The sequence below is a fragment of the Meles meles genome, chromosome 2, assembly GCF_922984935.1.
Source record: "Meles meles chromosome 2, mMelMel3.1 paternal haplotype, whole genome shotgun sequence".
NCBI lineage: Eukaryota > Metazoa > Chordata > Mammalia > Carnivora > Mustelidae > Meles > Meles meles.
Window position 1 is genome coordinate 192,160,718 of NC_060067.1, and position 12,307 is coordinate 192,173,024.

General features: G+C 48.1%; 1 protein-coding gene across 2 annotated transcripts; it reads right to left on the reverse strand.

Moving 5' to 3' along the window:
* Positions 1 to 729: 729 nt before the first annotated feature.
* Positions 730 to 12,012, reverse strand: PPP1R3B (protein phosphatase 1 regulatory subunit 3B). 2 transcript variants are annotated; one of them, XM_045998094.1, is made up of 2 exons: positions 11,788 to 12,012; positions 730 to 5,360 (listed from the first exon to the last, which is right to left on the reverse strand). In XM_045998094.1, the coding sequence occupies exons 1-2, from the start codon at positions 11,922 to 11,924 to the stop codon at positions 4,478 to 4,480; spliced, it is 1,020 nt and encodes a 339-aa protein (XP_045854050.1). In that variant the 5' UTR covers positions 11,925 to 12,012; the 3' UTR covers positions 730 to 4,477. The 2 variants fall into 2 exon arrangements, with proteins under 2 accessions (XP_045854050.1, XP_045854051.1); XM_045998095.1 differs by having other exon boundaries at positions 10,987 to 11,885.
* Positions 12,013 to 12,307: the final 295 nt, after the last annotated feature.

Below are 12,307 nucleotides of genomic sequence, written 5' to 3' on the forward strand. Positions count from 1 at the left end.
GCTGAGGTCTGATATGTTCTACCTTCCCACTGGCCTTCGTGGCGTGGCGCACACTGCATTACAGGAAGCATCTGGAAGCAATTTGTCCCTCCCTCCACCCTATTGAAGTCTGAAATAAAAGATCTCTGGAAATCTTACTTAGGATGAGTGTCTGACACCCAAAGGAGCAGAAGTCCCACCGGGAGCTGGTTGGCTTTGCTGGTTCCAGCTTGTCTGAACAAGCAGTTACAAACTATCACGGCTGGTCACAGTTCTCCCACCTTTAAAAACAGTCAATCCTAAGAATATGCTTCACGAGCAAGTGAGAGGGTAGGAGACATGCCCTCAGATCAGTAAAAATGGGTTCAGGACAATGCTGGCCCTGTGCTTCTCTAGCCCTTCCTTTCCTAGCAGTGACAGGACTTCACCAGTGTGACTGCGAAATGGCCATTACCACCCTCCCTGTGTGTCTTAGCTTTCGAACTCAGCCTGATTGGGACCTAGCCCTCTGAAAAACCTACATTCTATATGTGGAAACACACTGCCTGAAAAGAATTCTCCCCAGGGACCTGACTGCCTCAGTCGGTGGAGCTTGTGATGCTTGATCTTGGGGTCGTGAGTTCGAGCCCCATGTTGGGCTTAGAGATTACTTAAAAAAAAGAAAAAAAAAAAAAAAAAGAAAACCATAAAAAAAATTCTCACAAGCCTCTGACTCCCAGAATAGCGTGTTTTAAAATAGAACAGTTTCAGTTTTGTGTTTTCTACCTTTATTACATTTTTGCGTTTGAGATACAAACCAACCACTCTCTTACACCACACAAAAGACATCCATTCTGGTGATTTTAAAGTGCATTTCCCCTTTACCTTTGTGTACAAAAATATTTTTTTCAAAACATGTGTACATTTCTTGACAAGGCACTTTCAGGCACCGGGTGAAGATGAGCCTTTGGTTCTCCATCCACACTGACGTAAAAGTGAAACATCGTCCTCACAGGTCTGGCAGGCTCTAGGAACTGATCACCGAAACTGCTGTAACATTCACAGCTTTCCAACCCTACCGAGGAGAAGCCACCAGAAACCACAGACTCCCCGCCCAGTCCCATGTGTCCACTTTAGGAAGTGCACAGAAGTTGCCAGGCTGTCTTCGAGGCCCCGGGAAAGATCCCATTATGCTTATGACTCTTCATCCCCAGTTTCAGCGATCGGGAGCCCCCAAGAGCAGAGAGCCATGGGGCCTGCTCTGGCAAACCACACCCAGTGGAGGAATTTTCCGAAACAAATAAAGACAATCAAGGTTTTCGTTCACTGTCCACTGAGAGGGAAGACCTGGAAAATGAGCATTTCTAAAAAATGAACCAATACTTTTTTTGGTTTATAAACATACCCATAACGCATTGAACATCCACGTGACTACAAGTAATGCTTGTTTTTAAAAAAGCAAATTATATGCAAAGATCAAAACCACAAAACATTTTTAACTGTTCGAAATTTACATCTTTAAAAAACACTGAACAGTCATGTTTTGCCACCATTAAAATGAAACCTTAGAGAAAAAAAAATAAATTCTATCTTGACTCTGAAACTGTTTTAATTTCTGGAGAACTATAGAACTCCTATTATTTCTCACCACCTCCCCTATCATCAGAATACTTAAAAAAATAAAAAGAAACCCATTCGAATGCTTCTTATCTTCCAAGAAACACTGAAAGCTTATTTATTATGTATTTTTCAATAGTCCAGCTTATTTATTGCACCTGATTTCTGAATGCTCCCCAGGGCGTTTGGGGGAAATAAATATGAAAGAAACGGAGCTGCTTCCCCATTTCTGGACAAGGGCACCCGCGGTGGGAGGCCCGCCCTTTAGGGGGCAACTTGGAAAGGGCACTGGGCTGTTGGACATTCGTCACCATCACTGAATCCAGCTGTGTGAGGGGCACACCGCCAAGTCAGGCTGCAATGACGTCCGTCTGCAACTAAGAAACTGGTCACCGTCTGAAGGCTATAGACCTATTTACGGACGGCGAGCTCCGAAATGAGGAGGGGTTCTGCAGATCCTGGGACCATCTGTTGATACCCTGGGGCAGAACTGGGCCCAAGGAAGAAAGACTGGTGAATAAAAGATAATATTCTTCAGACGCCCCCTCTCCCCCCGAACCACGAGGCTGACAGGGAAGTCTCACAACCACATTGTCTAGTCAGAGAAGGGTCTTTGGGAGCAGGTGAGGACTTGCCTGGTAGGGCGGGCATCCCAGGTGCACTGGCAGGGGTTGGCAAGCAGTGCCCCCAGCAAAAAAGCTGGGGTGAGCTGGGGGGTAAAGACTGGGGGAGGGGAGGGCTTAGGACTGTTTTAAGAGCTACTTATTGCGGAATTACCGTATTTCAAATTTTGACCCCGGAATGTCTTAAGATCACCATTACTGAAAACCGAATAGGAACAGGAGTCTCCTGAGACATTTTTGTTTTGAATATACAACGATCTTGTTACTTTTAGACTGTAACATGTAAATGACAGTGCACCCTGTAACTTTCTTGACTTGGAGGAGGAGGGACTGGACTTCTGAAAACAAAATAAATTCATGACCTACATAAAATGGCTTGCTTCCATTTGGTTTTAATTTGCACTATCGACTGTTCTGATCGCCAGATTTGCTAACACTGAAAGTGCCGTTCGTGTACTTGATGTCGGCATGTCTAGATAAAACACAATCCTGCCCAATTTCAGCACGAGATAAAAAGGCAATTTTCCCCATAAATTATGTGATCCCGAGTCCTACCCATGTGGGAGAGGCATAAAAAATAAAGCACTAGATCTCAGATGAGTAACAGCCAGTTTTAGGAACAAGAATTACATCAGACATCACTTAAAAACATTTTTTAAAAAGTCAAAACATTTCGAAGTTCAAAAAAAAAAAAAGGAAAAAGAGAAAGAAAAAACCTACCACAAAACTCTAGGAGCCAAGACACTCCATCCCTGCCTGATACCAATTGACCAAACCGCAGAAACCAAGAGGCCTTTTCTAATCAATGCAAGCAAGAGCGGACTCTCTGCCTGCAGAGTCCAGTTGCTGCACCTCCAAATCCAGGCCGCTGTGCCTCCCTCTTCCTGCCTCCCTCAGGAAAATCCCACTTTACTAAGATTAAGCAAATGGAAAATGAGACATTTAAGTAAGCTCCAAAGACAAAACAGAAAAGAAAAAAAACAAAAACAAAAACAAAAACAAAAAAAAACCCCAACCTTCTCCAAATACATATGTAAAAATATTTTTTAAAACACACCCAAGTACAAACCATTCTCACCCCAGAAAAATCATAGGGTTTGGGGATCAATCTGTCAGTGACAGTTAATGTCCCAGGAGTCTCACGACAGGATGAACCAACGGACTTTTAATTCATGGTCCAATATGGGTAAGAATAATTAATCTCTGATATTTCAGAGTAGCCACACATTGAAAATAAAATATGAGAACTTGGTGAGGGTTTTTTCCTCTATCCCTTTTATATAGACTCACACACCATAAATAAGAACACCCAAATCAAAGTTCCTGGGTGCTTGCAAAGATTCCTGGGTCGTACAGATCACAGTCAAAACCAAACCAAACAATGTGTCCGGAACACAGCATGGAGGAGGGCTCTCAAGGAAAGGACAGTCTAAAATCCCTCCGTGAAGAATGAGATGCCTGCAAACCAGCCGGGCAAGTTCCAACAAATCTTGTAATTGGGCTGTCTGTGAGGTCAGGGTAGGAGTGAGTACTTCGAAAGCTGCCCCGAAAGCCAAGAGGGAGAGCTTACAGGTGTCCCCTTCTGTCCTGCCTACTCAGAAGCCTGCAGTCTGGAGCCTGGCATGGGGGCCAGTTTCTTTCGACAACTGGTATGTTGTTCTCTGCCGGGGCACACAGACGTGGGGTCAGAAAGAGGAAGCACCTGTTTCCGTCACAGGCTAATTTACCTTGATTATCTTTTCCTGAACATCAGAGGAACTGTGAAGAAAACAAAATGCAAAAAAAAAAAGCACAGAGCTGCGTGGGGTGGGGGGCGCCCAGAGACCAACGGCAAGGGTCCCGGGGCAGCGGGCTGGGATGGAGTGACTTCCCGGTGACCATCCACATTCCAGGGGGCAGGGACGGTTCCTCCAGGCAGCTGGGGCGCACCCCTAGTGGCCTCATTCTGAAGCCACCATCCCCTAGTGTCGCCCGCAGTACCCATGGGCCTGGTTCCTGCCCAGGCCCCGGCCGGCCCTGCCACTCTGCTCCAACTTTCGTGGCCACCCTGGATGCCGAGCTGACCAGCACCCCACTGGTACTCCGAGTATGAAACCAGTCCTGGCACCTAAACCTGGCTGGCTTAGCCGGCATAAGAAGAAAAGTGAACAGGATCCTTTCTTTTCAGAGACTGTGCCTAATGGCAGTTCCACGTTTCTCCTGGTTTCCGTCTCCACTTGCCCGTGACCGCAGCGAGGCTCCTCTGCACCTGCTCCGCTATGCTCCGGCACACGCAGTGGCTAATAGTAGGGCCCTAGCTTTTCGTATCCTAAATAACTCGGCCACTCCGGAAACAGACCGTAGGAACACCGAGGGCTCCCAAACTGGTCAAAGGATATTCCAAAATCGGGTCCGTTTTGTGGCTCGGCGGCACCCTGCGTGGATTTCAGCTCGGCTCGGATGATCCTATAGTTTTTGCCTTTGTTGCTGTCCCAGTACATCTGTCCACTGCACTCAAAGCACACGGCAAACTCCATCCTCTCATAAGACTGAATTTTCTCAGGCAAGCTGATGTCAAAGGAGAAGGTGTCCCTGTCTGAGCCGGCGTAAGTGTCCTTCACATACCGACAGGGAAAGTCTGTGAAGCTTTTCCAGGTGTCGAATGTCATTCTTATTTTCACCGTCTTCTCAAACGCCAGGTTCTGCACCTTCACCGTGCCTGCGATGGCTTTGTCCTTCAGGACACAGTTTTCAAGGCATACGTGGTCAGTCTGAAGCCGGTTTCTGAAGTCTAAGTAATCAGCGGAAGGCTGGGTGAAATCCAGAACAAAGCTCTCGCTCTCTGCTGTCGTCAAGCTCACAATGTTGTCTAGGAGCTCGGTGATGTTAAAGGGAATATCTAACGGGTCATCGAATTCTGAGAACACTTTGACCATTGTCAGGGCCAGCCCTTGGTTGTCTGCAAAGGACACCCGCTTTTTCACCTTCTTCTCCTGGACCGTGGGGGCCACCATCCCGCCGGCTTCATTCCTGCTGCTTAGCTGAATGCACGGCCTCAGCGGCTCGCTGGGCTTCGGTGAGGTCTTGAAGGTGAACCTCTCTCGGCGCAGGGAAGGGGCCATGCAGCTGTATCCGTACTCTATGTCCACAGCCATCATGGGGTTAGATGAATAGGCTAGAACCCTGGCCAGAGGGGAAGAGAAAGAAAACGGCAACGAGATCAGACAGACGTTCAAGGCATCATGGCAACGGGCTGGCAAACCACGTCTGCCTTCGTCTCTGCCCACACAGCTGCAGCCGGGCATTAACTCAAGTGTGGGCCAGCAGGACCTTGGTTTCAGGGGAGATTACGAATGTCAAGTGGGGTGGGGGGGGAGGATGAAGGTTAAAACACACAATATAGTAGGGAGCCGCTGGTTTTAAAACTAAATTCACAGGTATTTCTGTTAGGATTTCTTGGGGCCCTAAGGAGGCTAGAGTGCCTTGGGGAATAACAAAAAGATGTGCTTTTTTCCTTCTTTTTTTAAGATTTTATTTATTTGAGATAGAGAGAGAGTGAGCGTACAAGCAGGGAGGGGGCAGAGAGAAGCAGACTCCCACTGGGCAGGGAGCCCAATGTGGGACTCAATCCCAGGACCCTGAGATCCTGACCTGAGCCAAAGGCAGATGCTTAACAGATGGAGACACCCAGGGGCCCCCAAAGAAATGCACTCATCTCACAAATACTGATTGGTATTTATTATATGCCAAGTCTTATGCTGGACAGTGGAATTCAATTGTGAAGACACAAAATGTACACTAAATTTTTATATGCCAGTATATCTTTCTTTTTAAAAATGCCAATAGTTTTCTTAAACCTTTCATATAGGTGGATATTTGTTTTTTCTACAGTGAAGATAACCTGTATAAGAATAAAAGGCAAAGAGAATCCTGCTAAAGATCAGGTTAAATCTGACTTCATAAAAACAAGATTTTTCTCTAAGTGAAAAAAAAAAAAGTAAAACCAAAAGATTAAAGAGAAACTGGGAAAACATTTTACAAAAAGTATGGCAGGAAAGAGTTAATACCTTCATATACAAAGAGTTCTTACAAAACAATAACAAAGTCAAATAGCCACAAAGAAAAATGAGCAAAGAGCATGAATGGAAAATTCATGAAAAAATCTTAAAAATGTCCCAGAAATACACAAAACATCCAACTTTATAATTAGAGAATTTAGATTAGGAAACAATGCCTGTTTTTACCTACTGAATTAGTAAAGATTTTTAAAATAATATGAAGGGGCACCTGGGTGGCTCAGTCAGTTAAGTGACTGCCTTTAGCTCAGGTCATGATCTCAGGGTCCTAGGATCAAGCCCCAGTTGGGCTCCCTGCCTGGCAGGAAGCCTGCTTCTCCGTCTCCCTCTGACCCTCCTCCCTCATTGTGCTCTCTCTCTCTCTTAAACAAAGAAATAAAATCATAAAAAAACCTTAAAAAATAATATGAATACATCGATTAGTCTAAATTAGCACCTTTCTAAATATTCATATCATTTTTGGTTCTAATATCACATACAGGTATTAATCTTAAAGAGTTAATGCATGGGGGCTAATGTACTAAAATGTCCAATGCAACATTATAGGGAGGAAAAGGTGAGAAAACCTAAAGAACCAATAACAAGTATTTGGTTAAATTAGGTGTACAACATCCAGCGATAAAATTTTGTATCATTACTAAAACCATTATTTGGAAAAAAGGTTTAAGCAGCATGGAAAAAAGTTATAATATATTGTTAATGTAAAAAATAGAGAAGATAAAATTGTACATAGCGACTAGACTTGTAGGGAAAGGTATTAGGTATACAAACAAAAAAAAGACTAGAGATATACTTAAAACTGTTAGAAAATCCAGGTGGGGGGTGCCTGGGTGGCTCAGTGGGTTAAGCCTCTGCCTTTGGCTCAGGTCATGATGTTAGGGATCAGGCTGATCTTGGGATCAGCCCCGCATCTAGCTCTCTGCACAGCGGGGAGCCTGCTTCCCCCGCCTCTCTCTGCCTGCCTCTCTGCCTACTTGTGATCTCTGTCTGTTAAATAAAAAATCTTAAAAAAAAAAAAAAAAGAAAGAAAGAAAATCCAGGTAAAGGCATTTCGGGAAATTTGTTTTCCTGTGTTCTGTTTCTTGTATTTTTTAAAAAATAACATCACTTCTATAATCAGGGAGAAAAAAAAAAGTATCTAATAAAATGCCTCAAATATTCAACACTACTGCCTCACTAAAGCCAAGCCATTTTTCTCATCTAATTGCCATAGCAAACTTATATTCTGATTTGATAGTTACAATGGGCTACCTGGAGAAGTCAGGGACAAAAGCAGGATTAAACTCTAGTCTGCGAACCACAGAACACAGAATCTAGATTAGGTCCCAACCTCTCCCCTCTCATTATGGCAAAGGGGTAGGTATGTGGTGGGTTTTGGGGGGTGCCTGCTCGCAGGCTCCCCTAGTTTCTGCCCACTGGTGGGGTCTTCAGGGTAATGGTAGTAGTTAAGGAGAAGCAAAAGGCAAAATGCTGCTCGTCTTCTGCCAGGGGCTGAGACCACTGGTTCAGTCCAGTCAACATCTCATTTTCAACTTCTGATTTTGATTAACCAAATACATAAAGAACAGTCAGAACAAAGACACATTGGATTTGATCCCATTTTCCAAAAGAAATATAATCATTCCCTAGGATGCAGGAACCACTTGGTGATGACTGACTGGAAAAACACACATTCAGAGACACAAAACAATAATTTATAGCCACAGTGTACTTATATAAAAATCCACTTTAAAGGGACATTTGTCTTACTGTTTCCCCTCTAACAAAATCAGTGAGTGAAAATTTTAGGAGCAAATTTGTTTTCTATTATCTGTTCTTGTAGCCAGGCACTTGTTTTGCAAAGGAAAAGTTCTCACTGAAATGGGAAAGATAGATTCACAGAGGGTCAGTGGGTTGGCTAAATGGTTCCATGTGAAAAACAAACAAAAAACAAACAAACCATCCTATAGTAACAAAGTACTTGAGTTTTACTTTCCCCCTGTCCACTGCAAAACTTCATTAGAATGCACTGGAAGTATACTTTCAGCTCTAATGTTAACACAGGTAGTTGTTTTTATTTTATTTTTTTAATTAAACGTGGATTAAAAATTTCCCCAAAGTGGGCAAAGCCTTGCATCTCAGCCCCTCCCCCTCTGCCTACCCTTGACAACGTGGGCGTGAACTGAGGGCGGCTGGGTTCCTCCTCTGACCCTACAGCCCTTCCTCCTTGCCTGAGTCAGCACAAGGTCAACCGTAAGTTCTCCATCCTCTTCTCTATCCCTTCAAGCCTGCAAACCAACCTCAATTACGTGCTTTCCCGCACCTCATACGTGCTTCCCCACACAACCTTCAAACAGCTCATTAGAAAAAGGTTGGGAATCTCTCAAGATACTTTGGAAACAGAATTCTAAAACAAGCTGATCAGTGAAAGAATCTGCTCACTTGTAGTTAACTAGAGTCACTCTGGGCTTTTAATCTTATGGATGAAAAAGACGTAGCTGAAGATCTCAGCAAAGTTTCACCGTTTGGACCCAGTGCGTGTCCTTTTGGCCCTGAGATCCCTTTTATCACCAGACTGTCAGAACCAGCAGAGCTGGGGGTCGAAGGTGAGGTTCTGGTCAGAACCAGCTACCTCAACAACTCCACTGGCACTCTCTAGAGCCTCGTTGGTTTTGCAACATTCTTCCACGAAAGGCAAAAAGTTCACTACTGGGTGCCGAAGGGTTACCAAGAGTACTTCAGCCTCAGGGGCACTGCTAAGCAACCACTGCCCAGAATCCCTTCCCTATTTAAGTGACACCGTAACTGGAGATGAGGACATGAACCCCAGTGGCCTCAATCAGGGTACGATCTGACCATTGGCCACTTGCCTATCCTCACGGGTAGATTCCAGCTTTGATGAACCAGATCCTTCTACGAGAATCAGGGTACCAAATGCTGATTTGAAGTAGGCCTTCCTGGCCCTCTGCTCAGGAATTTCCCAGTGGGCTGGGACAGGGATCATCATCCCCCAGAAGCACTCCTAGCAATGGAGATGGACAAGGTAAGTTTCTGAAGTCTCTGAAAGGCAGGCACCTGGAGAGGTGTTTTATCCAAAAAATGATAAAAATGATCAGTGCCAACACGGTGTGCAAAGGCTACACCTCGGGCCTCCCTCTCCTGGCTGCTTAGCTGTTTCCCAGGCCAAGAAATATGAGTCACTAAGGTTGGCCAGGGAAAAAGCCAGAAGAAGACACGGACCCATATTTGAACCAGCACAGTATGACGCAGGATTCGATAGCGGTTTGCTGCACGACAAGGTCCTGAGAGTATGAGTGAGTGTTATTCAGAGTCTCAAAAACTTGACTTCCAAATAGATGCCTAGGAGATCATTTTTGCCCCTGAGCGAATGGGGCGTGCCTACCGGTGGATTTCAGTGTTCCTGGTCAGAAGAGGGCAAACCCTAGCACTCCATGAAAAGTGAAGCGAACAGGGATAGTTTTGCGTAATACTTTCCCTGTTCCACTAGCGACAACCAACGCACCTTCTCAAGACAGCTTGTCAGGTTATGGTGGTGTTTCTGGAGAAACAATAAACTTGTACAGAAAATTGGCACATGACCTTCACAGTTTCAGGCAGGGGAGCTATTGGCTTTGGGCTGTGCCTTTTATAGGAAGTAAACCTTTTTTTGGTATCGAGCCCAAGACAATCCTCCCCTCCATTCTCATACTCTCACAGGAAAAGACAGAAAAAATCAGATGCACCAAGAACCTACAAGGAACACCAGAACGACACTAGGGAAGCATTCACACCCAAATGACCAGGTTATACTTTTTAACAGACCTGTCCATCCACACTTTGGCATTGCTTTACTACCTCCCAAAAGGTTTGGCTGACGCAGTATAAAGTTGACATGTTTTCCTTTGTCCTCTGACCACTGGAACCTTTATTCACAGCCTTCAAATTCACCTGCGTTCTTCTGTCCTGTCACCACCATTTAAAGTATGAGATACACACACGTGCACACACACGCACTGCTTATTACAGTACCTGCCACGGAACAATGCCCAACACGAAACAGAGCACTAGCCTAGGAAGGCCTCCCCCTAGCTGTGCCGCTTGGACCAAGTTACTGACCCAACCTTTCTGGGCTTAGGCCTTCTCCTCGGAAGTCCCTTCTAGCTTCGACTCGTGGCTGCTAATAATGCCCACTAACTTCTTTTCTTCCCTCTCACTTCTCCCTAACTACCTCTACTTTACTTTTGTGGGGAGTCCACTGGCTGGCTTCACTTCAGTCTTGGCTGCTGGACAACCCCACCACATGAACCATTTCCTCTTCTCCCCACCCCTGCTCAAAGCCCTAACTTCTCTTCTCCCAGACCCTGAGTCTCCCAGGGAGGCCTGGCCACACCGACCACAGGCTCCACCACCTTCCCCCAACTCTCCAAGTCTTCAAGTCAAGTCTGTCCTAAGTTTTCTCCTCTTCTGCAGTAAACAATACCCGGGGGGCCCCAACTCTTCTGGTATGTCATTCCAGGCCCTATACCCTCTCTCTGGCTAGCAAGTCCCCTCCACACCCACTTTTCTGGTTCAAAAAGAGTGGCATGAACAGGACACGGGGTGGGGAGGGGGGCAGGAGGCCGGTCCGGGCTTCCAGATTTGGAAGACCGCACAGGTCAATGCGACCCTGCCCCCCCTCTGTCCAACAGCCCGCAACCCGCCCCCCATGTACTCTGTGAGCTCCCTGAGCTCCCTGTGCCTTGTCCCGCACCCACCTTTTGGGCCGTGGGGAAGCCCCCTCTCCAGCTGGCTCGCTGCATCGGAGAGCCTGGAGGGAGGTGGCAGGGGAAGCGCCTGCCACCCGACTACGTGAGCGTCGTGTGTCCGGGAGGCAGGGCTGGCGCTCCGTTCCGGGAGACAGGGCCGGCAGGGGGAGGAGGACAAGGGGGAGGAGCCCAAGTTATCACACCAGGGCGGGGCGGCAGGGCAACCCCGGTCGGAGCCGCGCCGCCGCTCGAGCGTCCCCGCGCGGCGGCTTCGCCCCGCCGGCCCGGGACAGCCCCTGCCTGGGGACCGGAGACCGTGAACCGGGGCTGACTCTGTACCCCATCGCCCTCGGCGGCCCGAGAGACTCCCAAGTGTATTTCCTTGCGTATTACGGGAAACTCAAGACCCGGGGAAAGTCGAGGCTACTTTTCCTCGTACTCCAGGGCCCACCGCCCAACTTCGGGGACACCCTCGGGGAGTGTCGGGTCCCAGGCTGGAAGCGCCTTTTCTCAGGTTCCAACTCGGCACCAACCCCTGCCACCGCCAACTACCCCTGGCGGCCAGACCCGCACTAAAGCGGAACACGTGGGTCCCGCCAGGCTCCATCCCACCTCTGGTCCCCGATTGCTCTTCCCACCTGGAAGCAACCGCCTCCTCGGCCCCGTCTAGGGTGGTCCACCCCCGGGGTGCAACGGCAAGTTGGGCGGCGAACGTGCAGGGACAGGAGTCAAAGAAGGTCTCCACTGCGCGCCCCTCGCCGCCGTTTCTCGGTCCTGCACCGGGACTCGAGGGCTTGGGGATGGACGTACCTGGTGCAGCTCATGAGCCCTGAGGTCCAGAGGCGCCAGCCCGCGGCAGCATCCGCGCGGGGCTGCCAGGGGCAGCGGCGGCGATAGCAGGAGCAGGGGCCGGGACTCAGGTCCGCGCCCTTGGCGGGCAGACGCATCCGTCCGTGCGCGAGAGCAGCCCGCTCGCCTCCTCCCCGTGGCGAGTCATCCAGACTCAGACTCCCAGCCTCCGCGCTGCTCCCTTTAACTTTCCAGCACCTCTCCCCACTTGGGGAGCCATCCCGGAACCCCTTCCACGTGAACGCCCCCCGCGGCCAATGGGCGCTCTCGGGACGCGAGCCGTCGACCAATGGCCGTGGAGCCGCGCTCTTGGATAGCACCGCTTCGCCACGTGATTGGCTGCGCGCCGGGAGTGATAGGGCTGCGGTCCAGGGCTGGGAAGGGGGCAGTGGGGTCACTGTTTCATCAGAAGCGTGGGGACCGGCGCCAGGGGGCAGAGGCACTTTCCTACAGAAGAGCGTCCCGTTACAGCAAAAAGGCT

Coding starts and splice junctions, on each gene's coding strand:
- PPP1R3B (XM_045998094.1), bottom strand. CDS start 11,924: ATGCGTCTGCCCGCCAAGGGCGCGGACCTGAGTCCCGGCCCCTGCTCC. Junction 5,361..11,787: donor GGGCTCATGAGCTGCACCAG/GTACGTCCATCC, acceptor CCCTCTGGCCAG/GGTTCTAGCCTATTCATCTA.